General features: G+C 38.3%; 1 protein-coding gene across 1 annotated transcript in view; it reads left to right on the top strand.

The window, feature by feature from the left end:
- CENPC (centromere protein C) overlaps positions 1 to 27,233 on the top strand; it is a 186,485-nt gene that overhangs the window by 102,040 nt on the left and 57,212 nt on the right. The window contains exons 11-12 of the mRNA XM_042781212.1: positions 1,709 to 1,900; positions 23,046 to 23,334. Of these exons, the coding sequence (XP_042637146.1) occupies positions 1,709 to 1,900; positions 23,046 to 23,334 (481 nt within the window). The remainder of the gene's footprint in view (positions 1 to 1,708; positions 1,901 to 23,045; positions 23,335 to 27,233) is intronic.

The raw sequence follows: 27,233 nt of genomic DNA, 5'->3' as shown, positions 1-27,233 counted from the left end.
GTATATTGTGCTGCTGTTGGGTGAAGTGCTCTGTAGATGTCTATAAGGCCAAGTTGGTGGATTGTATTGTTTAGCTCGTCTGCATCTTTGCTGAGTTTCTTTCTAGTTGTTCTTTCAAAGAATTAAAGTCTCCCACTATGACTGTGGAGTCATGTATTTGGCTTTTCAACTCTTTTGAAGTCTGATTTATGTATTTTGGGGCCCTTTCATTGGGTCTATAGATATTTATTATGGTTATATCTTCATGATCAGTTGATCCTTTAATCATTTTATAATATCCTTCCTTGTCTCGTATGGTGGTTTTTGTCTTAAAGTCAATTTGATCAGATAATTAATATTGCAACTCCTGCTCTTTTTCAGTTGCTATTTGCTTCAAATATCTTTTTCCAACCTTTGATTTTTAGTCTATTTTTGTCTTTATCTCCAAGGAGTTTTCTCTTGTAGGCGGCATATTGATGGGTTTTGTTTTCTTATCCAATCTGCAACTATCTGTCTCTTGAGTGGTGCATTTAATCCATTAACATTGAGTGTAATTATTGATAAGTTTCAATTTGTTGCTGTCATTTTGGTATGTGTTTTTTCATGGTGTCCCTGGTTTCTTTGTTCCATATTATTTTCTGTGCTTAGTGCATTATGCTTATGAATCGTGTTATCATTTCCTTTGTTGCTGTTGTTTAGTATATGCTGAATATTTGTGCTTGTCCTCTTTTTTATTGTGATGTGAAGGCTTATCATTTTTCTTTGAGGTTATCCTATGGTTTATAATTTTATCCCTGAGTTTAGAACAGTCTGTTCTATCTTGCAACTCTCTTAAGTTCCTCACCATTTAGAAGTTCTGTAACTACACAGTCCTTTCCCTCTTTTTGTTTGTAGTTGTCCTCCCTTGCCAATTGATGTCTCTGGTTCCCTGATTATAATCTTTTAAGCTCATTTTACTTTGTATATGTCCATAGCTGTAGTTTGTGGGTTATGTCATCTTGTGTTTTAATGGTCAGTTATTTGCTTTTTTGGGTTCTCTGTTCAAAGGACTTCCTTTGGCATCTCTTGTAAGGTTGGTCTTGTTTTAACAAATTCCCTTAGTTTCTGCTTATCTGTAAATTGACTGATTTCACCATCGTATTTGAGGGACAATTTTGCTGGATATATAATTTGTGGTTGAGAATTTTTTTCTCTTATGGTTTTATATATACCATCCCATTGCCTTCTCGCTTGCATGGTATTTGAAATACCAATGGCATAGCCTCACAGCAACATGCAGGCCACCACAGTACAATGAACTGACAGACCAGTGGTGGGTTCCCAAAATTAGGTTGACAGAAATCATTTATCATTTCAATATTACTAGTTATTTCAAAAACAGAAAAACAGTAATTATCGTATTTTTACTTGGGATATTGATAAGTAACGAAAATAATCCATTAATTTACTTTTCCTATTTGTAGTTGTTATTTGCCATCAAGTCAATTTTCTTTTTTTTTTTTTGCACCAAATGATAATTAGGCAGCATGAAAATTTTTCATGTTACTTACAGAAAGTTAGAAATCTTACTGAGAACATGTGACTTTTTTAAAATAAAAAGGAAGTAAAAGCCTACAGGTAAATTTAAGTTGAAAGGTCTTTCTCCCCACCCCCCCCAAGAGGATTGTGGCTTTCTGAAAACTCTGGTTAAGTATGTTTTGAGTTGTTTTTGTGTTTTTCTTTATTTTAGGAAAAAAGAAAATTAGAACTCATGTTTCTAAAAATGAAAATCAGAAAAAAATTAAGGAAAAATTGAAAAGCAAGTCTTCTTCAAATGAATCCAAGAAGAAACTTGCACATGAAGAAGTGACTGTGACTGTCACAAAAAGTCGAAGAATTTCCAGGCGGCCATCTAATTGGTGGGTGGTCACATCTGAAAGTAGTAAGTATTTTTTATATAAATGATACTCATTGGACATTCTCAAGATACTATTCTGTAAGGAACAATCTTTACATTTGGTTTGTACTCCCATTCTCCAGAGAAAATCTCATGAAGAGAAAATTATTTGAATTATCAATAGAAATAGTAAATCATATAATTAAAAAGGTTTTTATTGAGGTGGTATCATATACAATATTCTAGATATAGGAATACATCTATTAAAAAACAAAATCCAAAAGCAAAGTCTTTGCTGTCATAGTGCTTATATTTTAATGGGAGAAGACCAAAAATGTAGCTATTTAATGCCATGCAATGGATGGTAGGTAATAAACTATAAAGTCATAGAGAAGGGAAGGAGGTAGTAGAGGTGAGGGTGGATAGGAGGATAGAGCGGGATCCTGTTTTCATAAAATTAGACACTGTGATCTTTCAGAGCACAGATATGAGTAAAGTGAGGAAGGGAGTCCTACAGATAATTTGGAGTGGAGCATTCTAGGCTAAGGGAACAGTATCTGTAAAGGTAATGATGGAGTATGTTTGGCCTATTGGGGAATATCAATAAGGTTAGTATGGCCAGAGCAGTGTGAAGCAGAGGAGATGAAGTTAGAGAAGTAGGCTGTGATAAAGAGTTTGGATAAAGTGCATTGGGAAGCTATTAGAAGGTGTTAAGCAATAAAATGACATGAGTGACTCATTTTTTAAAAGAATCTTACTGCTATGTGAGGAGGAAGGAAGCTGGGCAAGAAAGGAAGCATGGAGACCAGGTACGAGGCTTCTGGAAAAGATGTCAGTGACTTGGATCAAGTAATACTGAGAGCTATCAGAACTGATTAGATTCAGGATATATTCTTGAAGATAATCCACAGGATGTACTGGTGGATTGGGATGAAAGAGAGGTAGAAATCTAGGATGACTTGAAGGTTTTTTTTTTGTTTTTCTCTGAGCAAGTAGAAAAGTGAAAGAATGGAGTTACCATTTATTGAAAGGAAGAAAGCTGTGAGAGAAGCAGATTAGGGAAGGACATCAGATCAGGTTTTGATAGTTTAATTTTTATTTTTCTGTTAGGTATCAAATGGATATATTGAGATGGTATGATAAATGAGGCTAAAGTAAGGGGAGAGATCTTGAAGGACATATAACTAGAAAATTACAATTTATGTGGATGATGTTTAAAGCTTTGGGACTTCTTGAAGTCACCTAATAATACACTGAACTGGAAAAGAAAAAAAAGCCAAAGATTGAACCCTGGGGGACTCCAGTGTTAGAAGTGAGGAAGGAGGAAGATAGCACTTTAGAAGAGACTTAAGAAAGTAGTAGTCTGTGAGGTTGAAGGAAAATGAAAATTAGAGTAATAGAAAGTAATGAAAGGATTTTAAGGATGGACTGATGCACTATATTAAATACTAATGATGGCCTGTGTTAGATGAGAACTAAGAATTGATAGCATGGTTTTGACAACATAGAGGTGGCTTCTCATCTTTATAAAAATGGTTTCAGTGGAATACTGCAATTAGAAGCCTGACTGGAATGCATTCGAGAAATAGTGTGAGAAGTGAGGAAAAGGAAGAGTAGGTACATAATATTACATCATGCTTATTTGATCATTATAGTGATTTTTTTTAAACTATTGTGTTTTAAGTCAAAGTTTACAGAGTCATTTGGTTTCCTAGTCAACAATTTATACATAGCTTGTTTCATGACATTTGTTGCTATCCCTTCAATGTGCCAGCCATCTCCCCATTTTCACCCTGCCTTTGTTGTTTCCAAGGAGCTCTTGGGGTGTAGTGGTTAAGGCATTTGGCTGCTAACCAAAAGGTCAGTAGTTCGAACCTACCAGATGTTCTGTGGAAGAAAGATGAAGCAGTCTGCTTCTGTAAAGATTTACAGCCTCTGAAAACCCAATGGGGGTTGCTCTGAGTTGGAATTGACTCAGTGACAGTGAGTTTGGTGTTTGGTTTCCTTGTTTCTGCCCCTCCAATTTCCCTGCCCCTCCTTGCTTTCTAATCTTTGCTTTTGGACAAATGTTGCTTGTTTGATCTCGTATAGTTGATTCTTTCAAGGAACATATTCTTCGTGGGTGTTATTGTGTATTTTGTAGACCAGTCTATTCTTTGGCTGAAAAGTGACCTCTGGGAGTGGCTTCAGTTTGAGATGAAAAATGTATCTTAGGGAGATAGTTCTGGGGGTTCCTCCAGTCTCCATCAGTCCAGTAAGTCTGGACATTTTTATGAATTTAAATTTTGTTCTCTATTTTTCTCATTCTAACCATGATCATAAAAATAATCTTATACAAAGGTATGGGGGTAAAAGCAAGATCACAGCCCTTGAGAGAGGTGCAATCTGGTGCACATTGCAAGGGTTAGTTCCAGAGCAAGAATAGAAAAAGGAGAAAAGACAGAATATATGGAGACAGAAGGAAGTAGGTTGGTAGATTGTGATGGTGGGAGGATGAAGACTTAACTTTTCTGACTGTTTTTGTTTTTTCAGTGACATAATAAGCAAGGTCATCATTTTCAGTGATTAATGAGCAAGGTCACATAAAAGTGAAGTGGAAGGGAAGATAATGGAAGTTTAAAGAGAAAATAAAAGAGAAATAGTATATGGAGAGACTGAATTGACTAGCAAATGTAGTCCCCTTTAGATCCTTTGGTTATAGATTTAAAGTGAAACTAGTTTGCATGTGTGTTTTTCTGCAGATATTTCCAATCCATGTGTTGGTGTAAAGTAGACAGGGGTTGGATTTAAACAAGGATGGGATTGTACCAGGCAGTTCTGATAGAAGGAAAGAGGGGGAGGACAGTTGAAGGTATGTATTAGGGTGATTATAATGATTATTGGAGGAGTGAGCTGCAGGGATCCAGGTAAGGGTGGTTGGAGGGGTCCAACAGCTAAGGGAGACAAACTTGTCTGTCAGTTTGTCCTACTGTGGTGATGTGTTACTGTGAGTCTTGAGGCTGTGCCACTGGTGTTTCAAACCCAGTGGGGTGCACCTGTTGCACAGGTATCAGCCCAGCTTGCAGACTGAGACAGACTAGGAAGAAGGAGGAGGCCATCCACTTCTCAAAGAATTGGCCAGGGAAAACCTTATGAATAGCAGAGATGAATAGTCAGAAACATTGTTCAATATAGAGGAGGAAGATGAGTCACTTAGCTTAGAAAGCTCTCATAGTAAGACTGGGCAAGAGCTGCATTATCAGAGTAAAATCAGCCTTACTCTGGTAAAGTGAAGTAAAGTACCTTTACTCTAGGTAAAGTTTTTGAGGCCGCCATTTGCAGACGTGGCACCACTCAAATTGAGGAGAAACAGTGGCAAACATGCATTAATAATCGGAACATGGAATGTACAAAGTAGGAATCTAGGAAAATTGGAAGTTGTCAAAAAATGAAATGGAACGCATAAAGATTGATACCCTAGGCATTAGTGAGCTGAAATGGAATGGTTTTGGCCATTTTGAATCAGACAACCATATGATCTACTATGCCGTGAATGACAGTTTGAAAAGGAATGGCGTGGCATTCATCATCACCGAGGCTGTTTGAAGATCTGTCCTGAAGTACAATGCTGTCAGTGATAGGATAATATCCATACACATATAAGGAAGACCTGTTAATACGACTATTATTCAAATTTATGCACTAACCACCAGAGCCAAAGATGAGGAAATTGAAGATTTTGACCAATTTCTGCAGTCTGAAATTGACCAAACATGCAATCAGGATGTGTTAATTATCACTGGTGACTGGAATGCAAAAGTTGGAAACAAAGAAGAATCACCGGTAGTTGGAAAATTTGGCCTTGGTGACAGAAATAATGCTGGAACTAGCATGGTGGAATTTTGCAAGACCAGTGACTTGTTCATTGCAAATACCTTTTTTAACAACACAAACGGCAGCTGTACACATGGACTTCACCAGATGGAACACACAGGAATCAGATTGACTACATCTGTGGCAAGAGGTGATGGAGAAGCTCAATATCTTCAGCCAAAACCAGGCCAGGAGCTGCTTGTGGAATAGACCATCAACTGCTCATATGCAAGTTCAACTTGAAGTTAAAGACAATTAAAACAAGTCCACGAGAGCCAAAATATAATCTAGAATATATCCCTCCTGAATTTAGAGACCATCTAACGAATAGATTTGATGCATTAAACACCAGTGACCGAAAAGCAGAAGAATTGTGGGATGACATCAAGAGCATCATCCATGAAGAAACCAAGAGGTCACTAAAAAGACAACAAAAGAAAAGAAGACCAAAATGGATGACAGAAGGGACTCTGAAACTTGCCCTTGAGTGGAGAGTAGCTAAAGCCAATGGGAGAAATGACAAGGTGAAAGAATTGAAACAAAGATTTCAAAGAGCAGCTCAAGAAGACAAAGCCAATTACTATAATGAAATGTGCAAAGACCTGGAAAACCATAAGGGAAGAACACTCTCGGCATTTCTCAAGTTGAAAGAATTGGGGGAAAAATTTAAGCCTCGAGGTGCTATATTGAAAGATTCTAAGGGCAAAATACTGAATGATGCAGGAAACATCAGGAGAACATAGCAGGAATACACAAAATCACTGTACCAAAAAGAACTGGTCAGTCTTCATCCATTTCAGAAGGTGGCATATAATCTAGTACCAATGGTACTGAAGGAGGAAGTCGAAGCTGCACAGAAGGAATTGGCAAAGAACAAGGCTCCGGGAATTGATGGAATACCCATTGAGATATTTCAACAAATGGATGCTGCACTGGAGGCACTCACTCAGTTATGTCAAGAGATTTGGAAGACAGCTACCTGGCCAATTGACTGGAAAAGATGCATATTTGTACCCATTCCAAAGAAAGGTGATTCCACAGAATGTGGAAATTATAGAACAATATCATTAATATCACACGCAAGCAAGATCTTACTGAAAATAATTAAAAAACGGTTGCAGCAATATATTGATAGAGAACTTCCAGAGGTGCATGCTGGATTCAGAAGAGTACGTGGAACAAGGGATATCATAGCTGCTGTCAGATGGATCTTGGCTCAAGGCAAAGAATACCAGAAAGATGTTTACTTTTGTTTTATTGACTATGCAAAGGCACTTGATTGTGTGGATCATGACAAATTATGGATAACATTTGAGAAAAATGGGAATTTCTGAACACTTGATTGTACTCATGAGGAATCTTTACCTTGACCAGGAGGCTGTTGTTTGAATGGAAGAAGGGGACACTGCGTGGTTTAAAATCAGGAAGAGAGTGTGTCAGGGTTGTATCCTTTCCCCATACTTATTCAGTCTATATGCTGAGCAAATAATCCAAGAAGCTAGACTATATGAAGAAAAACGTGGTATCAGGATTGGAGGAAGAATCATTAACAACCTGAGATACGTTGATGATACAACTTTGCTTGCTAAAAGTGAGGATGACTTGAAGCACTTACTGATGAAGATTGAGGAACACAGTTTGCAGTATGGATTACATCTCAATATAAAGTAGACAAAAATCCTCACAACTGAACCAATAAGCAGCATCACAATAAATGGAGAAAAGATTGAGGTTGTCAAAGAATTCACATTGCTTGGTTCTACAGTCCAGGCCAATGGAAGCAGCAGTCAGGACATTAGAGGATGTGTAGCACTGGGCAGGTCAGCTGTGAAGGAACTCTTTGAAGTGCTGAGAAGCAAGGATGTCTCTTTGAGGATTAAGGTGCACCTGACACAAGCCATGATATTTTCAGTCACCTCGTATGCATGTGAGAGCTTGACAGTGAATAAGGAAGACCGAAGAAGAGTTGATACTTTTGAGTTGTGGTGCTGGCGAAGAATGCTGAAGGTATCATGGACTGACAAAAGAACTAACAAATCTATCTTGGAGGAAGTGTGGCCGAGATGCTCCTTGGAAGCGAGGATGGCCAGACTTTGTCTCACCTACTTTGGTCATGTTGTCAGAAGGGACCATTCCCTGAAGAAGGATGTCATGCTTGGTAAGGTGGAGGATTGACGAAAGAGGGGAAGGCCTTCAACGAGATGGATTGACACGGTGGCTGCGACAATGGGCTCAAGTATAGCAAGGATCATGGAGCTGGTGCAGGATAGGGTGGTGTTTGATTCTGCTGTTCATGGGGTCGCTATTAGTCGGAAATGACTCGATGATACCTGACAACAACATAATGATTATCACAAGATCTAAGCTGGTAAGTTTGGAATTAGAAGAGGGATTTATATTGAAAAATTGATAAAGTCAATGGATTGGCAGTCCCAGGAGGGTCAAAGATTTTAGAGGGGAATCCTGGAGTCAGTTAATGGGGAGTCATATGGTAGAATATTTGATACTGTGAATTTGGAAGTAATTGATAATATATTAATTGATCTCAGGAACAAATGTGGCAGGGAGGAATTGTGGGATCGAGGACAAGGATATTACAAATTTGAATATTAAAATGGGTGTAGATTAATTCTGGAAACAAGTGTGAAAATCTTCAGTGAAAGAGGGTAAGTGATCAATATAACATAGTACAGGTGAGAGCTTTAAAATAATATCTGTATCTGGGTACCACCAACAGAAATTCTAATATAATTGGTTTGGGGTGGAGTGCAGACATTGGGGTGTGTGTGTATGTGTGTGTGTGTGTTTGTGTGTGTTTGTTTAAAATAATCCTGGTTATACAGGGTTGAGACCCACTAACAAAGTAGAAGGCATTGGAGGGGTCAGGAAAAGGTTAGACAAAGAGTCAGATTAGGAGATCTTTAAATTCTGTAAAGATAAATCTCATGTGACGAATACTCTGGGAAGCTTAGTTTTCTTGTGGCAGGTGATATGCCATATGGTACTTAACCTAATGGACTGTCCTAGTGAGGTGGATAATAATTTCTGTTATAGCCTCCTTTTTAGTATGGATCTCTTGGGAAATTTGTAGTGGTAACGTGAAAGAAAGGGGGGCAGAACAGTAGTAATGATCTCATTAGGGAGATAACTGTGTGGACCATTCTTAAGTTTTGCTATGGGTGCTATTGAAGAAAAGGCAATTTTACTAGGAACATCTGTAGTGCTATGGACTTTGCTTACATTCTGGAGGTTTTTTGACCTATGTAGAAAGGAGTGGTTATCAACAGGGGAATGGTAATTCTGCTTTTTGAATGACCTCACTGTGAGGGATACAAAGATTCATAACATGAGGTTCTTGCCAGTAAGGAGTTTATATGATTTAGCTGATTATTGTTTTTGTTAGGTGCTGTTGAGTCGACTTCAACTCAAAAGTGACCCTATATACATACAACACAATGAAATAACTGCTTGATCTTGCACCATCCTCCCAATCGTTGCTATGCTTGAGCCCATTGTTGCTGCCACTTTGTCAGTCCATCACATTGAGGGTCTTCCCCTTTTTTGTTGATCTTTTATTTTACCATGCATGATATCCTTCTCCAGGGAGTGGTCCCTTCTGACAACAAGACCAAAGTAGGTGAGACAAAGGCTGGCCATTCTCACTGCCAAAGAATATTTGGGCTGCACTTCATCCAGGACAGATTTGTTTGGTCCTTTGGTGGTCTGTGGTATTTTCAGTATTCTTCACTAATACCAAAAATCAAAGGTAACAAGTTTTCTTCACTCTTTCTTATTTGTTGTCCAACTTTCACATGCATATGAGGCTATGGAAAATACCACAGCTTGGGTTAGGCACACCATAGTCTTCAAAGTGACATCTTTGGTCTTTAAAGAGGTCTTTTGCAGCATATTTGCCCAGTGCAATACAATGTCTGATCTTTTCACTGCTACTTCCATGGGTGTTGATTTTTGAGCCAAGTAAAATGAAATCACTGACAACTTCAATCTTTTCTCCATTTATCTCCATTTATCACTATGATAAATGGTCTAGTTATGAGGATTTTGGTTTCTTTATGTTTAGGTGTAATCCGTAATGAAATTTTTTATCTTTATCAGTAAGTGTTTTAAGTCATCTTCACTTTCAGCAAGCAAGGTTGTGTCATCTACATGTCACAGGTTGTTAATGAGTCGTCCTACAATCCTGATGCTGTGTTCTTCATATAGTACAGCTTCTCAGGTTATTTGCTCAGCATATAGATTGAATAAGTATGGTGAAAAGATATAACCCAGATGCACTCCTTTCCTTATTTTAAACCATGCAGTTATCCCTTTGTTCTGTTTGAAGCAGCCTCTTGGTTTATATATTGGTTCCTCATGAGCACAGTTAAATGTTCTGCAATTCTTGTTCTTCTCAATGTTACCCGTGATTTGTTATGATCCACATAGTTAAATGCCTTTGCATAGTCAATCAAGCACAGGTAAGCATCTTTCTTGTATTCTTTTATTTCAGCCAAGATCCATCTGACATCAGCAGTGATATCCCTCGTTCCACACCTCTTCTGAAACCAGTTGGAATTTCTGGAAGTTGCCGGCGTGGTACACTGCTACAATCATTTTTTAATTACCTTCAGTAGGATTTTACTTGTGTGTGATATTAATGATATTGTTTGATAATTTCCATATTCTTTTGGATCACCTTTCTTTGGAATGGGCACAAATACTGATCTCTTCCAGCATGTTAGCCAGGTATCTATCTTCCACATTTCTTGGTTTAAATGAGTAAGCCCCTCCAGCACTCCATTTGTTGAAACATCTCTCAATGGATATTCTATCAGTTCCTGGAGCCTTGTTTTTCACCAATTCCTTCAGTGAGGCTTGGACTTGTTCCTTTAATAGCATTGGTTCTTGACCATATGCTGCTTCCTGCAGTAGCTAAAAGTCGATCAGTTCTTTTTGATACAGTGACTGTGTATTACTTCCATTATCTGTTCATGTTTCCTGTACCATTCAATATTTTGCCCATAGAAACCTTCAACATTGCAACTTGAAGCTTGAACTTTTTCTTCAGTTCTTTCAGCAGGGGACATGCCTAGTATGTTACTCCCTTTTTGCTTTTTAACTCCATGTCTTTGCACATTTCTTTAAAATACCTTACTTTATCTTCTTGAGCCACTCTGTAAACTATTCTTTTACGTCTTTTATTTCATCATTTTTTCCATTCGCTTTAACTACTCTCCATTCAAAGGTAAGTTTCTGAGCTTCTGCTGACATCCATTTTGCTCTTTTCTTACTGTCTCTGCTTTGTAATGACCTTTTGCTTTCTTCATGTGTGATGTTCTTAATGTCATCTCACAATACACCTGGTCTTCTGTAATTGGTGTTCAGTGCATCAGACTTATTCTTCCAATGGTCTCTTAATTCAGGTGGAATATACTCAAGATTGTATTTTGGCTTTTGTGGGCTTCTTTTAATTTTCTTCAGCTTCAACTTGAACTTGTATATAAGCAATTGATGGTCAATTCCATAGTCTGCTCCTGGCCTTGTTTTGGCTGATGATATTGAGCTTTTCCATCACCTCTTTTCACAGATGTAGTGTATTTGATTCCTGTATATTCCACCTGGCAAGGTCCATATGTATATCAGCTATTTATGTTGAAAATAGATATTTGCAATGAATAAGTCGTTAGTGTTGCAAAATTCTGTCAAGCGATCTCTGGCATCATTTTCTATCACTAAGGCCATGTTTTCAATAATGATGTTTCTTATTTCCAGCTTTTGCATTCCAGTTACCAGTAATAATCAACACATCTTGATTGCATATTTGGTCAATTTCAGACTTCAGAACTTGGTAGAAATCTGTAGTTACCTCCTCTTTGGCTTTGGTTTTTGGTGTATAGATTTGAATATTAGTAGTATTAACTGGTCTTCCTTGTAGGCAAATGGATATCATCCTGTCAGTGACAGCATTGTACTTCAGGATAGATCTGAATACATTCTGTCTGTCAATGAATGACACTCCATTCCTTTTCAATTTGTCATTCCTGACATAGTAGATCATCTGGTTGTTTGATTCAAAATGGCCAAAAGCAGTCCATTTCAGCTCATTTTTGACAACTTCCATTTTTTTTAGATTTATACTTTATACTTTGTATAAATGGTGTATAATATGGTAGGTAGGGCCAGGGATGGGGCTGCTTTCACTTGGGGGTGGCTCTTTATTAAGGCTGGGGACCTGAGGTAGGCAGGCCCAGGCTTGGAGGCTGCTTTTCACTTGGAGGTGGCTCTTTATTAAGGAAAGGGCTTGGGGTAGGCGAGCCCGGGGCTTAGAGGCTGCTTGTCACTTGGGTGTGGCTCTATATTAAGGCTGAGGCTTGAGGTAGGCAGGCTCAGGGCTTGGAGGCTGCTTTTCACTTGGGGGTGGCTATGTATTAAGGCTGGGCCCTGAGGTAGGTGGGCCCAAGGCTTGGAGGCTGCTTTTTGCTTGGGGAAAGCTCTGTTTTAAGACCAGGGCCTGAGGTAGGTGGGCTTTGGGCTGGGGGGCTACTTTTTGGTTGGGATGGTTGTATTTTAAGGCTGGGGCACAAGGTAGGTGGGCCAGGGATCAGGGGTTGTTTATCCCTTGGGGGTGGCTCTTTATTAAGAACAGGGCCTGAGGTAGGAGGGCCGGAAGTCAAGGGCTGCTTTTCACTTGTGGGCAGCTCTGTTATAATGCTATTGACCAAGGTAGGCAGGTGCGGAGGGGTTAGGAACAACTAAGGGAGATGAACTTGTGTGTCAGTTTGTCATCCTGTGGTGGCTTACATGTTGCTGTGAGACTGGAGGCTGTGTCACTGTGTTGTAAGATGCCAGCAGGGTTACTCATGGTGGAGAGGTTTCAGTGGAGCTTCCTGGCTAAGACAGACTTGGAGGAAGGAAGAGATTATCCACTTCTCAAATAATTGGCCAGTGAAAACCTTATGAATAGCAGTGAAACACTGTCTGATATATTACTGGAAAACTTTATGAAAAGGCCTGAAACATTATCTGATATAGTGCTGAAAGATGAGCCCATCAGGTTGGAAGGCACTTAAATTTTACCAGGGAAGAGCTGACTCCTCAGAGTAGAGGCAACCTTAATGATACAGATAGAGTAAACCTTTCGAGACCTCCATTGGCTGATGTGACAAGACTCAAAATGAGTAGAAACAGATGCAAACATCTATTAATAATTGGAAGATGGAATGTATGAAGTATGAATCTAGGAAAATTGGAAGTTGTCAAAATGGAAATAGAACATACAAAGATTGATACATTAGGCATTAGTGAGCTGAAATGGACTAGTTTTGGCCATTTTGAATCAGACAACCATATGATCTACTATGCCGGGAATGACAAATCGAAGAGGAATGGTGTGTCATTCATTGTCACAAAGACTGTTTCAAGTCCTGTCCAGAAGTGCAACGTTGTCAGTGATAGTATAACATCCATATGCCTACAAGGAAGATCAGTTAATACTACTATTATTCAGATTTAGGCACCAACCACCAAAGCCAAAGATGAGGAAATTGAATATTTATACCAACTTCTACAGTCTGAAACTGACTGAACATGCAGTCAAGATGTGTTGATTATCACTGGTGACTGGAATGCAAAAGTTGGAAACAAAGAAGAGTTAATGGTAGTTGGAAAATTTGGCCTTCGTGATAGAAATAACGCTGGATATCACATGATAGAATTTTGCAAGACCAACAACTTATTTGTTGCAAATACCTTTTTTCAACAACATAAGCGATGACTATACACATGGACTTCACCAGATGGAATACACAAGAATCACATTGACTGCATCTGTGGCAAGAAGTGATGGAGAAGTTCAGTATCTTTGGCCAAAACCAGGCCAGGAGCTGATTGTGGAACAGACCATTAATCACTCATATGCACGTTCAAGTTGAAGTTGAAGACAATTAAAACAAGTCCATGAGAGCCAAAGTATGACCTTGATAATATCCCTCCTGAATTTAGAGAACATTTAAAGAATAGATTTGATGCATTGAACACCAAAGACCAAAAACTAGAGGAATTGTGGGATAACATCATGAACATCATGCATGAAGAAAGCAAGAGATCATTAAAAATATGAGAAAGGAAGGAAGAACCAAAATGGATGTCAGAAGCGACTCTGAAATTTGCTCTTAAATTGAGAGTGGCTAAAGCAACTAGAAGAAATGACAAGATAAAAGTACTGAACAGAAGATATGAAAGAGCAGCTCAAGCAGACAAAGCCAATTACTATAATGAAATGTGTCCTATAATGAAAAGGGAAGAACATCCTCAGCATTTCTCAAGCTGGAAGAACTGAGGAAAAAATTTAAGCCTGGAGTTACAATATTGAAAGATTCTCTGGGCAAAATGAATGATGCAGGAAGCATCAAAAGAATATGGAAGGAATACACAGAGTCACTGTACCAAAAAGAGTTGGTCAGTGTTCGTCCATTTCAGGACGTGGTATATGTTCAAAAACCAATGGTGTTGAAGGAAGGAGTCGAAGCTGCATTGAAGGAATTGGCAAATAACAAGGCTCCAGGAATTGATGGAATACCCATTGAGATGTTTCAACAAACTGATGCCCTGCTGAAGGCCCTCACTTGGCTATGCCAAGAGATTTGGAAGACAGCTACCTGGCCAAATGACTGGAAGAGATCCGATTTGGACCCATTCCAAAGAAAGGTGATCCCACAGAATGTGGAAATTATCAAACAATATCATTAATATCTCATGCAAGTAAAATTTTACTGAAGATAATTAAAAAATGATTGCAGCAGTATATTGACAGAAAGCTTCTAGAAATGCAAGCTGGATTCAGAAGAGGACGTGGAATGAGGGATATCACTGCTGATGTCAGAAGGATCTTGGCTGAAAGAAAGAATACCAGAAAGATGTTTACTTGCTTTTATTGACGATTCAAAAGCATTTGATTGTGTGGATCATAACAAATTGTGGATAAAAAATTGAGAAGAATGGGAATGCCAGAACACTTAATTGTGCTCATGAGGAATCTGTCCATAAAACAGGAGGCTATCATTCGAACAGAACAAGAGGATGCTGCATGGTTCAAAATCAAGGAGGGAGTGTGTCAAGATTGTATCCTTTCACCATACTTGTTCAACTTGTATGCTAAGCAAGTAATCCGAGAAGCTGGATTATATGAAGAAGAATGTGGCATTAGGATTGGAGGAAGACTCATTAATAACCTGTGATATGTACATGACACAGCATTGCTTGGTGAAAATGAGGATGACTTGAAGCACTTAATGGTGAAGATTAAAGACTAAAGTCTGCAGTACGGATTACACTTCAATATAAAGAAAAGAAAAATCCTCACTATTGGTTCAGTAAATAACTTCCCAATGGATGGAGAAAAGATTGAAGTTGTCAAGGATTTCTTATTACTTGGTTTTACGCTCAACACCAGTGGAAGCAGCAGTCAAGACATCAGACGGTGTATTGCATTGGGCAAATTTGCTGTAAAAGACCTCTTTCAAGTGCTGAAGAGCAAACATGTCTCCATGATGATTGTGGTGCGCCTTACCCAAGCCATGGTATTTTCAGTTGCCTCTTATGCATGTGAGACCTGGACAATGAAAGAGGAAGACTGAAGACGAGGTGATGCTTTTGAGCTGTGATGTTGGAGAAGAATGTTAAGAGTACCATGGTCTGCTAAAAGAACTAACAGATCTGTCCTGGAACAAGTTCAGCTGGAATGCTCCTTGGAAGCGAGAATGGCCAGACTTCATCTCACCTCCTTTGGTCATGTTGTCAGAAGGGACCATTCCCTGGAGAAAATATATCATGCTCGGTAAAGTGGAGGGTCAACAAAGAAGAGGAAGGCCTTCAACAAGATGGATAGACACAGTAGCTGCAATGATAGGCTCAGGCATAGCAAGGATAATGAGGCTGACACACTACCTGGCAGTTTTCATTCTGCTGTGCATAGGATCACTATGAATTGGAGATGACTCGGTGGTACCTAACAACAACACAGCATTTCATGTTCTATTATTATGGATGTTTGCAGCTGTTTCTTCTCATTTTGAGGCATGCCACATCAGCAAATGGAGATCCTGAAATCTTTACTCCAACTACAACATTAAGGTCGAGTGTATTCTGAGGAGGCAGCTCTTCCTCAATCGTATCTTGAGTTCCTTGCGACTTGAGGGGCTCATCTTCCTGCACTATATCGGACAGTGCTTCAGGGCTATTGATAAAGTTTTCCAGTAATATATCAGACAGTGTTTCACTGCTATTAATAAGGTTTTCACTGACCAGATCTTGGAGAAGTGAAAAACCCCTTCCTTCTGGGTCTTTCTTAGTATGGAAGCTCCCCTGAAACTTGTCCACCATGGGTGACCCTACTGGGATTTGAAATACCAGTGGCATAGCCTCCAGCCTCACAGCAGCAGGGAAGCCACCACTGTATGACAAACTGACAGGCAAGTTATGGCCATATAAAATTAGTGATTGTTTTTTTCCATGTCCTTAAAGAATGCTGATGGACTCTGGATAGTAATTACATTAAATCCATAGATTCCTTTGCATAGTATTGACATTTTCACAGTGTCAGTCTTCCTATCCATGAGAATGGTATGTACTTCTGTTTATGTAGATCTCTTAGTTTCTTGCAGTAGTGTTTTCAGTTCTTTTTTTTGTATGGGTCCCTGGTAAGATTTATTCCTAAATATTTGATCTTTTTGGTAGGTATTATAAATGGAATTGTTTTCCTCAACTCTTTTTCAGAGATCTCTTTGTTGATGTAGAGGAATTCAAATGATATTGGTATGTAGATCTTGTATCCTACCACTGTGCTGCAATTACTCCCAGTAGTTTTCTTTCAGAGTCTCTGAAATTGTCTATAGGATCACAGAGTCTGCAAGTAGGGATAGTTTTACTTTTTCCTTACTAACATGGATGCCTTTTATTTCCCTTTCTTGCCTTACTGCCCTGGTTAGGACTTCTAACACAGTATTGAATAGAAGTGATGATGGAGGGAATCTTTGTCTGCTTCATGTTCTTAAGGGAAGTTCTTTCAGTCTCTCTTCGTTGAAAATAATGTCACCCATTTCGTTTCTTATTTATATTATTCACATATTCTCCTTCTTTTCCTTTGTTGAATTTGCCAGTGGTTTGTTGGTTTTATTAATCTTTTCAAAGAACCAGCTTCTACTCTTGTTACCCTTTGATTTTCTGATTTGTGTTTCATTTCTTTCTGCTTAAATCTTTATTACTTCTTTTCTGGTGACTGTAGGCTTTATTTGATGTTGGTTAAGGTGTTGATTTTACCTCTTTCTTCCTTTTTGATGTGTGCATTCATAGCTATACATTGCCCTCTGAACACTGCTTTTGCTGTGTCCCAAGGATTTGTTATGTGATGTTTTTATTCTCTTTTGATTCAAGGAATTTTTAAATTTTGTTTTATATTTTTCTGTTACCTAGTAGTTATTAAGGAGTGTGTTATTCAGTTTTCATTTGTTTGCTCTTCTATCCTTGATCTTCCTATTACTGATTAGGGCTCTGGTGGTGGTGTGCCTAAGGCATTTGACTGCAAAGCAGAAGGCTGGCAGTTCAAACCCAACAGCCACTCCTGAGAAGGAAGACTGGACAATCTACTTCCGTAGTGATACTGCCTCGAAAACCCAAGGAGGGGTCTCTGTGAGTTGGATCTGACTCCATGGCAATGAGTTTATTTTGGTAATCTTATAGCATTGTGATACGAGAAGATGCTTTGCAGTATTTCAGTGTTTTAAACTTTATTGGAACTTGCTTTGTGCCTAATATATGGTCTGTTCTGGAGAATGTTCCATGTGTGCTGGAAAGAATGTATATTGTGCTGTTGTTGGGTGAAGTCTTCTGTCCAACTAACCGACCAGCCCACTGTCATTGGGTCAGAAGCCGACTCATAACGACCCCTCCTTGTGTTTCCGAGGTGGTATCACTATGGAAGTAGATTGCCCAACCTTCCTTCTGAGGAGTGGCTGGTGGGTTTGAACCACCAGCCTTCTGGTTAGCGGTCAAATTCTTTAAGCACTATGCCACCAGAGCTCCCGAAGTCCTCTGTATACATCTATAATTTCAAATTAGTTGATTGTATTGTTTAGTTCTTCTGTGGCTTTGTTGAATTTCTTTGTAGTTGTTCTATCCTTCATTGGAAGTGATGTATTAAAGTCTCTTACTATTACTGTGGAGTTGTCTGTTTGTCTTTTCAATTCTGTTAAAGTCTCATTTACATGTATTGGGGCTCTTTCATTGATTATGTAGATATTTATTATGGTTATATTCTCTAGTTCATTTCATACTGTCCTTCCTTGTTGCTTATGGTAGTTTTTGTCTTATAGTTTACTTTATCAGAAATTAATACTGCCACTTCTGCTCTTTTCTGATTGCCATTTGCGTGATTTATTTTTTTTCCTTCAACATTTGATTTTTAGTCTTTTTTTGTCTTTGCGTCGAATGTACTTCACTTGTAGACGGCATAGTGATGGGTCATGTTTTCTTATCCGTTCTTCAACTTTCTCCTGATTGGTGCATTTAATCCATTTACATTCAGTATAATTATCAACAAGAATGAATATATTGCTGTCATTTTGTTAAGTGTTTTTTTTTGTATGTGTGGTGTTGATTTCCTTGTTAAATATAATTTTATGTGCTGAGCTCATTTTTCTTATAAATTATTTTATCATTTCCTTCATTGATACTGTTTTAGTATTTGCTAAATGTTTATGCCTTTCTTCTTTTTATTCTGATGAGATGGGTTATTGTTCATTGAGGATACTCTGTGATTTATTATTTTCTTTCCAAGTTTAAAACAATGTATCTATCTTGAAATTGTGTTGACTTCCTATCCATTTGGAAGTTCTGTGTATACACCCTCTTTTTGGTTTGTAGTTGTTCTGATTTACTGATTAATGTCTCTGGTTCACTGTTTACATTCTTGTAAGCTTATTTTACTTTGGATACTTCTATATACAGGTTGGTTTCTGAGTTATGTTCCTATGTGTGTTCTTCATTGATTGTTGTCTGCTGTTGTTGGTTCTCCATCCAAATGACTCCTGTTAGCCTCTCTTGTGAGGGTCATCTGATTTTAACAAATTCCCTTAATTTCTTTTTATCTGGAAATATCTTAATTTCACCATCATATCTGAGGGACAGTTTTGCTGGGTATATAATTCTTTGTTGGTGGGTGGTTAAGATTGTGTGTCAACTTGGTTGGGCTGTGATTTTGAGTGGTGGAGACCTTGCATGTAGTTAGTTATTCACCATGATGAGATTGTGATCACCTCCATGGTGAAATTTTCTGTGAGCAGCTAAGCAGTTGCCTTCAGTGTTTAGACTGCTTCCAGTATCTATGGAAAAGCTTTGAGAAAGGTCTCAGCTCTTTGGCCCATTTTAGATTCTTTATTTAGGTGAGTCTTTATCTCTACTTCTTGGATGTGAACTAGTGGCCTGCTTTGTTACCTGCCAGTTTTGGGATTGTTTCGTGACTTGAACTAGTGGCCTGTCTTATGCCTGTTGATCTTGGGAGTACCATTCTACTTGTCGACTTTGAGTTCATCAGCCTCAGCAGCCGGCAGCTGCAAGAGTTACAAGAAGCCTCCAGCTCCATTGGGCCTGGAATAAGAGGCAGAACTGTAGCCCAAGGTCAAGGGGATTTCACCCAGCCCCTATAGCTGGAATTCAGAATTCAGACTTCTAGCCTCTGAAACTGTAAGAGAATAAATTCTACTTGTGGTGTGTTTGTTATAGCAGCACATGGAGAGCAAAGACAGCTGGCAATTTTTTCTTTAAGAGTTTTATGTATGTCATTCCATTGTCCTCTTGTCTGCATGGTTTCTGCCAGGAAATCACAGCTTAGTCTTATTGGATGCCCTTAATAGGTAACTTTTTAGTTTTTCTGTGCTGATTTCAAGAGTCTTTCTTTGTCTGGTTTTGATATGTCTTGATAATTTTCTTCTGGGGTTTCTCCTCTTTGGGGTTCATTGGCCTTCTTGAATGTATATCTTCTGATCTTTCATCATATTTGGAAAGTTCTCTTCCAACAAATCTTCAACAATTTTCTCTGTGGTTCTATTTGTCTCTTCCTGTTCTGGAATTAAGTTCCTCTTGATGGTGTTTCACATAAATATAGTTTTTCTTCATTTTGTTTTGATCTTTTTTCTGATTGATCCCTTAAAATAGTATTGAGAAATTTGTCTTCAGTTTCACTAATTCTGTTTTCTGTTGTTTCACTTCTGCTCCTTTGCCTCCTCAATGTTATTTATTTCTAAAATCTTTGTATTAATATTAGAGATGTCTATTTCTGGTTTTTCATTTATCTTTTCAGTTTGTTCTTGTATTGTTTTCCTAAATTGTTCTAGAATTTTGGCTGTGTTGTTCTTAATTTTGTCACCACTTTTCTTGGTTTTGTTTATATTTTACTTGAGCTGTCTCCCAGACCATTGAAGGTCCTTAAATATAATTCTTTTGAAATACTTACCAGGTAGTTCCAACACCTTCTTCCTCAAGGAGGTTTTCTGGCTCTTTTTGTCCCTTTTTGTGCTACTTTGTCTTACTTCTTTCTGTGTAATGGGGTTTTCACTTATCTCCAAGACATCGTGATGATGTTGCATTTATATTTAATTGGTGATTATGTGTTGGTGTGCTTCACCCAGATTTTTTTTTTTTTTTTTCCGCTTTATGTTGTAATATATCTGAGTGAGAAGGGTTGGTATGCTACTCTGTTTGCTACTTTGGCAGCTCTTAGGCAGTTCACTTGTTTTCTGGTGGGTATGATGGAGGGTCAGAATGTATGCACAGCTCTCTGTTAGCTGTTCATGTAGAAAAGTTTAATCCAAGTTGGGCTGGTGTTGATTGGTTGATGAGAAGCAGATGATGACCTTTGCCCAGTGAATGGGGCTGTAGGAGGTATGCATGTAGTTGGGTCATGTGGGCACAGTTGCTATTTCCCACTGAGTGGGATCAAAAAACCGACATCACTAATAAAATAAAAATGAGAAGAAAAAAGTACAAGACGGGAGGACAAAGAGAGCAAAGAAAGAAAGAGTAATAAAGAAAAAAAAAAAAGGAACATACAAAAAGAAAAATAAGGAATAGGAAGAACAAAAAGAGAAATAAAAAGGAAACCAGGAAAATGGGGAAAAATAGCAAGAACCAGGAAAGAGGTAGAAACAAATACAAAACACTAAAAAGAAAGAAAATTAAGAATAACTTAAAAAGTAACAAGCAATGAAAAACAAAACAGGGTGGGCAGGGCACCTGGGCTATGTTCCTACTGGCCAACCAGGTGGCAGGGAGCAGGGCATCTTGTCCTGGTATAATTCCTTTCTATTTAGAAATAAACTGGGGGCAGCACACGCAATCTCACATGAGTTTCTGCTGATCCTAAAGATGTCTAGGGGTAAAGCATCTGGTTCCAGAAGGAATTCCTGCCAGCTCAAAAAGCAACTTGGTACAAGGTATCTGATCTCAGAAAAAGTTCCTCCTGTCCCCAAAGGGAGCTTAGTGTAGGGGTCCTGATCATAGCAAAAGTTCTTGCCAAACCAAAATGCTGCTTGGAGCAGGGCAGCTCATCTCCAAATTAGTTCCTATCCACCAAGAACGCAACATGGGCAAAGTGCCTAACCTTAGATGAATTCCTGCTGTTTCAGAAGGTGCCTGAGGGCAGGGTGCCTGTACCCAGGAAAAGTTCCAGCAAGTCTAAAAGGTGATTGATTGGTAGCAAGGCATCTGATTCCAAAGGAAGTTTGTGCCAGCTCAAAAAACCAGGTGTGGGCAGGGCATCTGGTCCTAGACAAAATTCCTGCCGTCTCAAAAGTAACTGGGCACAGGGTCCTACTCCCTGGAAAACTTCTGCTGTCCCAAATGTGGGATGTGGGGTATCTGGTTCAGAAAAAGTACCTACTCCCCAAAAGGTGGCTGGGGACAGAGTGCCTAGTCCTGATACCAGTTCCTGACTTTCTAGAGCACCCCATATGGAATGGAATTCCTGTTGGTCCAGAAGGTGGGTGCAGGCAGTTGTACCTCTGTTCACTGGGATGGTATGGGGAATGAGGGCAGTATTACATCTTTCTGGTTATCGTCCACCAGTGTAGTTGCCCATGCAGTTCTTGGCAAGCAGAACTGATAATCAGGTTGCTGCCCAGATTGGAATGTGGCTTGTGAATATTCAAAATGGCCACACTGTCAGACTAGGCAACAGTCCACAGATCCTTTGTCTCCTTATTTGTTGTTTTCATTCAGGCTCTTCTACTAGTCAATATTTAATCCACTTTTTTTATCCTTCCCTTTTGAAGTCCAGGGGTCCAGGCTTATCTTTTGCATCTATTTAAATTGGTTTCTCTTTTCTTTGTTGTAGAGGGTCTTTGTACCTTGTCAGCCTATTCTGCCATCTTGCCAGAAGTCCTCTCAAAAAATAATTCTTGAGCAGTGTGATGAATAGATTTAAGAACATCAAGGCTAGAAAAAGGGAGATTATGTAGTTAAGATTCTGTGTTAGTAAAGCACAAGAGGGCGTCTGTTAATGTCAGGAGAGTTTGAGAGAAGCAGATTTGAGAGACATTAGGAAAGTAGATCTGATAAGATTCAGTGATTGATTGTAGGTAGGGCAGAAGTCTTGGATGATTTTTTTTTTAATCTAGGTAATTGGGTAGATGGTTGTCATTTTTTATTAAGAGTGTTGAGTTTGAGGCAAACTGGTAGGTGAACATAAAGATAATCAGCAAATTGTTAGTTGCTTGCCATTGAGTTGGCTTCAACTCACAGTGACCTTATGTATAACAGAATGCAACATTACGCAGTCCTGTGACATCTTCATGATCATTGGTATGTTTGAGTCCATTGTTTTGGCCCCTGTGTCAGTCCATCTCAGCAAGGGCTTCGCTCGCCCTCTCTGACTCTCCACTTTACCAACCGTGATGGCCATTTCTAGCAATTGGTCTTTCTGATTCCATGTAGAGTAAATGACCCCAAATATAGATCATGATTAAAGCCATGGGGTGAATAGGCCACACAAATGATAATGTAGAATGAGAAGCTAAAGCTGAAACCTTGGAGAACACTAGGATAGCCAGAAGAATAGTGGGGAGAGCCATGGAGGGTCGTTTTGGAAGTTTATGATAAATTTAAAGAGTTTCATGTCTTTATAAATTGAAGTACTGCATAGTTTAAAAATTTAATTTGAGTACAGATTTAGCCTATGAGATCAGTGTAAGTGTGTTTATGTGTAGATATAGACAATATTTACAGATTCTGTGAATCAGATATTCTGGACAGGTGTTATGCTAATTTAGGTTATCATTCAATCCTCTAGGTCCTGTTTGTAGCAGTTCCTTAAAAAAAAACAAATCACCATTGCATCACAACAGAAGACAAAAACCTGCTACAAAAATCAATCAGTTATCTAAGAATATTGAAAGGAAAACTGTTCCATTTAAAAGACAGAAGACAGCTGCTCGAGGCAGTGCAAGAGCCCAGAAATTGTTAAATGCTAAAGATTCTGGAAGTATTATTGACCATGATGAAATTTCCGATTCCCAGGATAAGTCATTGGAAAGTGGTGAGGCAGACCTGGCTAAGAAGAAAAGTCTTGATCACTCTGGGTAATATCTGATATATGTATAATATAGTTATCTTTAGTATGATGTATAATAGTTTGTCTGTGCTATTTAATCATTTACAGAAAAGACAGTATTAGCATTAGGGACCCTGCAATCTCGCAGACTTGGTATTAAATTCAGGTTCTAAAATTGACTGGGTGACCCCCAAGGCAAGTAGTACTCTGAACTTGTTTCCTCGTATATCAAAATGGGAAATAATACATAGCACATGGGATTATGAGCGTTAAATTTGATAAGGTAAGAATTATTGTCTTCTAAGAGTTAAACTTTCTTTTAAGTAAAGTTAATTTGATTTCAGTTATTAGGAATATGTCTGAATACATTCTCCCCTAAGATGATAAGAGTTATCATTAATGCTTACTATGCACAAAGTGTTTACTAGATACTTTCTGTGAATTCTAACCAGTCTCAACAACCTCATAAGGTAAGTATTGTTCTTATATATTCTTGCTTTTTGTTAGAGTTTCAATTCATTCAGTCAACTAATACTTAATACATACAGTATGTTAGAAACTTTAAAATATTGGGGATATACTGAAATAAATTATGAAGTGTCCCAAATATATTAGCGTATGTCATTATGGTACAAAAAAAAATCTTATACATGTCTTATTTAACTTTTTCATACCATTCTCTTATCTTTTTTCTCATTCAGTTTCTTTTAATGAAATATTTCAGTTATACCAAAAACAATAAAAATATGTAACACCTGATTCCCCATGCCCTTGCTTAAGAAATAAAACATTATAGTGACCATTGAAATTCCACATGTACCTCTGCTGAACCCATTCCTCTCCCTTCCTTGTTAGAAGTAGCCACTATACTGCGATTGGTAGCTATCACTCTCATGCATGCTTTTTTCTACTTTTCTTACATACGCATGTGTCTGTAAACAACCTATGATACTGTTCTAAAACTTTTTTAAAAAATGTTTTTTCCATTGTTCAGTATACACTTCTGAGATTCATTCATGTAAACAAATCATTTATTTTCATTCCTTTATAGTGTTGTTGTGTCGTTATGTGCTGTCGAGTCGGACCCGACTCATAGCAGTCCCTCCTTGCGTTTCCGAGGCAGTATCACTATGGAAGTAGATTGCCCCATCTTCCTTCCAAGGAGTGGCTGGTCTGGTAAACTTTTCTTAAAAAGCCAGATTATAAATATTTGAAGCTTTTCTGAGTAAGAGGCAAAATTGAGGCTATTACATGTTGTTGTTAGGTGCCATTGAGTCATTTCTGACTCATAGCGACCCTATCTATGTATAACAGAATGAAACACCTCCCAATCCCACACCAGCGCCATGATCCTTGCTATACTTGAGCCCATCATTGCAGTCACTGTGTCAGTCCATCTCATTGAAGGCGTTCCCCTCTTTCGTTGACCCTCCACCTTACCAGCATGACATCCTTCTTCAGGGAATGGTCCCTTCTGACAACATGGCCAAAGTAGGTGAGACAAAGTCCAGCCATTCTCGCTTCCAAGAAGCATTTCAGCTACACTTCCTCCACGACAGATATATTAGTTCTTTTAGCACTCCATGGTACTCTTAGCATTCCTCTCCAATACCTCACCTCAAAAGCATCAACTCTTCTTTGGTCTTTCTTATTCATTTTCCAGCTCTCACATGCATATGAGGTGATTGAAAATATCTGGCTTGTGTCATGTGCACCTCAGTCCTCAAGGAGATATCCTTGTTTCTCAGCACTGGAAACAGCTCCTTTGCAGCCTACTTGCCGAGTGCTACACGTTGTCTAATGTCCTGACTGCTTCTTCCATTGGTGTCGATTGTAGAACCAAGCAATGTGAATTCTTTGACAACCTCAATCTTTTCTCCATTTATCATGATGCTGCTTTTATAGGTCCAGTTGTGAGGATTTTTGTTTTCTTTATATTGAGATGTAATCCATACTGCAGACTGTATTCTTCAGTCTTCATCAGTAAGTGCCTGAAGTCATCCTCATTTTTAGCAAGCAAAGTTGTGTTGTCAGCATATCACAGGTTGTTAATGATTCTTCCTCCAATCCTGATGCCATGTTTTTCTTCATATAGTCCAGCTTCTCGGATTATTTGCTCAGCATATAGATTGAATAAGTATGGGGAAAGGATAAAACCCTGACTCACTCCCTTCCTGATTTTAAACCATGTGGTGTTCCCTTGTTCCATTCTAACAACAGCCTCCTGGTCAATGTACAGGTTCCTCATGAGTACAATCAAGTGTTTGGGAATTCCTGTTCTTCTCAATGTTATCCACAATTTTTCATGATCCACACAATCAAATGCCTTTGCATAGTCAATAAAGCACAAGTAAACATTTTTCTAGTATTCTTTGCCTTGAGGCAAGATCCATCTGACAGCAGCTATAGACACTTAAGTAGCCATTTAAGACGTAACAATTAAAAAAATGTAAAAACCATTCTGAACATTCAGTACTTAAGAAAACAAGGGGCTGTTTGGATTTACAGTATTGCTTTGTATGGATATGTTAAAATGTATTTAACTAACTAGTAATTTAATAAGGTGTTCATTGGTAGTTCATTGGTAGAATTCTCTCATTCTTTATGGGAGAACCAAATTTGATTCATGGCCAGTTTACCTCTTGCACAATCACCCATGTCAGTGAAGCTTATAGACTAAGATAAAAACTAAACCCAGTGCCATCAAGTCAAGTTTGACTCGAGTGATCTTATACAACAGAATAGAACTGCTCCATAGGGTTTCCAAGGCTGTACATGTTTATGAAAGCTGACTGCTTTATCTTTCTTCCGTAGAGCTGCTGATGGGTTTGAAACATTGACCTTTTGGTTAGCAGCCAAATGCTTTAACCGGTGCATCACCAGGGCTCCTTACATGAAGATAGACTAGGAAAGAAATGTCTGATATTTCCTTGTGAATATCAGCCAATGAAAACCCAGTGGATCACATCTGATCAGAAATAGACAGAAATCAGAAAAACAATAGGAAGATCAACAAACTGAAAGTTGATTAGTTGAGAGAATCAGTAAAACTGACAAAACCACTGGTCAAATTGACAAAGAAAAAAAATGAACATTACAACAGAACCAACTGAGATTTAAAAAAAATAAAAGGATCATAATAGATTATTATGAAATATTGTACTTTAATCAATTTGAAAACCTAGAATAAGTGGACAATTTTCAAGACACACTACCTACTTAAACTAACACAGAGAGGCAGAGAAAACCTAAATAGAAACTGTTATTTAGGAAAAAAAAAAAAAAAAAAAAACCCACAAAAGCCCTGACCCAGATGGCTTCACTGGAGAACTCTGTCAAACAGTAAGAGAATTGTGGACACCCGTTCTATTCAAACTGAGAATTCTTTCAAAGGAAAGAATACTGCCTGATTTATTCTACAGAGCCAGCATAACCCTGATACCAAAGGCAGGCAAAGATACCACTGGAAAAAAATAAAAAAAAAAAGAAAAAGGACAGATTACAGACCAATATCTCTCATGAAAAAATTCTCAACAAAATTCCAGTCAATAGAATTCAACAACATATCAAAAAACTAATACAAAAAAAAAAAATAATAATACATCCCAGCCAGGTATTATTCATACCAGGGATACATGGTATTAGAACATTAGAAAATCACATCAAATTCAAGAAAAAAAATCAATCATGTAATTTACCACATAATAAATATCACAAGATCATATCAAGTGATATAGAAAAGATATTTGATAAAATCCAGTATCTTTTCCTGATAAAACTCACCAAAATAAGAATAAAAGGAAAATTCCCAAACATAGATTGTTGTTGTTAAGTGCCGTCGAGTCGTTTCCTACTCATAGCGACCCCATGCACAGCAGAACGAAACACTGCCCGATCCCGTGCCAGCCCCACAATCCCTGCTATACT

Source organism: Orycteropus afer, unplaced genomic scaffold (genome assembly GCF_000298275.1).
Source record: "Orycteropus afer afer isolate SDZICR_OR568_19922 unplaced genomic scaffold, OryAfe1.0 scaffold00098, whole genome shotgun sequence".
Classification (NCBI taxonomy): domain Eukaryota; kingdom Metazoa; phylum Chordata; class Mammalia; order Tubulidentata; family Orycteropodidae; genus Orycteropus; species Orycteropus afer.
Note: the sequence above shows the minus strand (reverse complement) of the source record. Positions and strands in the feature narration are given on the sequence as shown.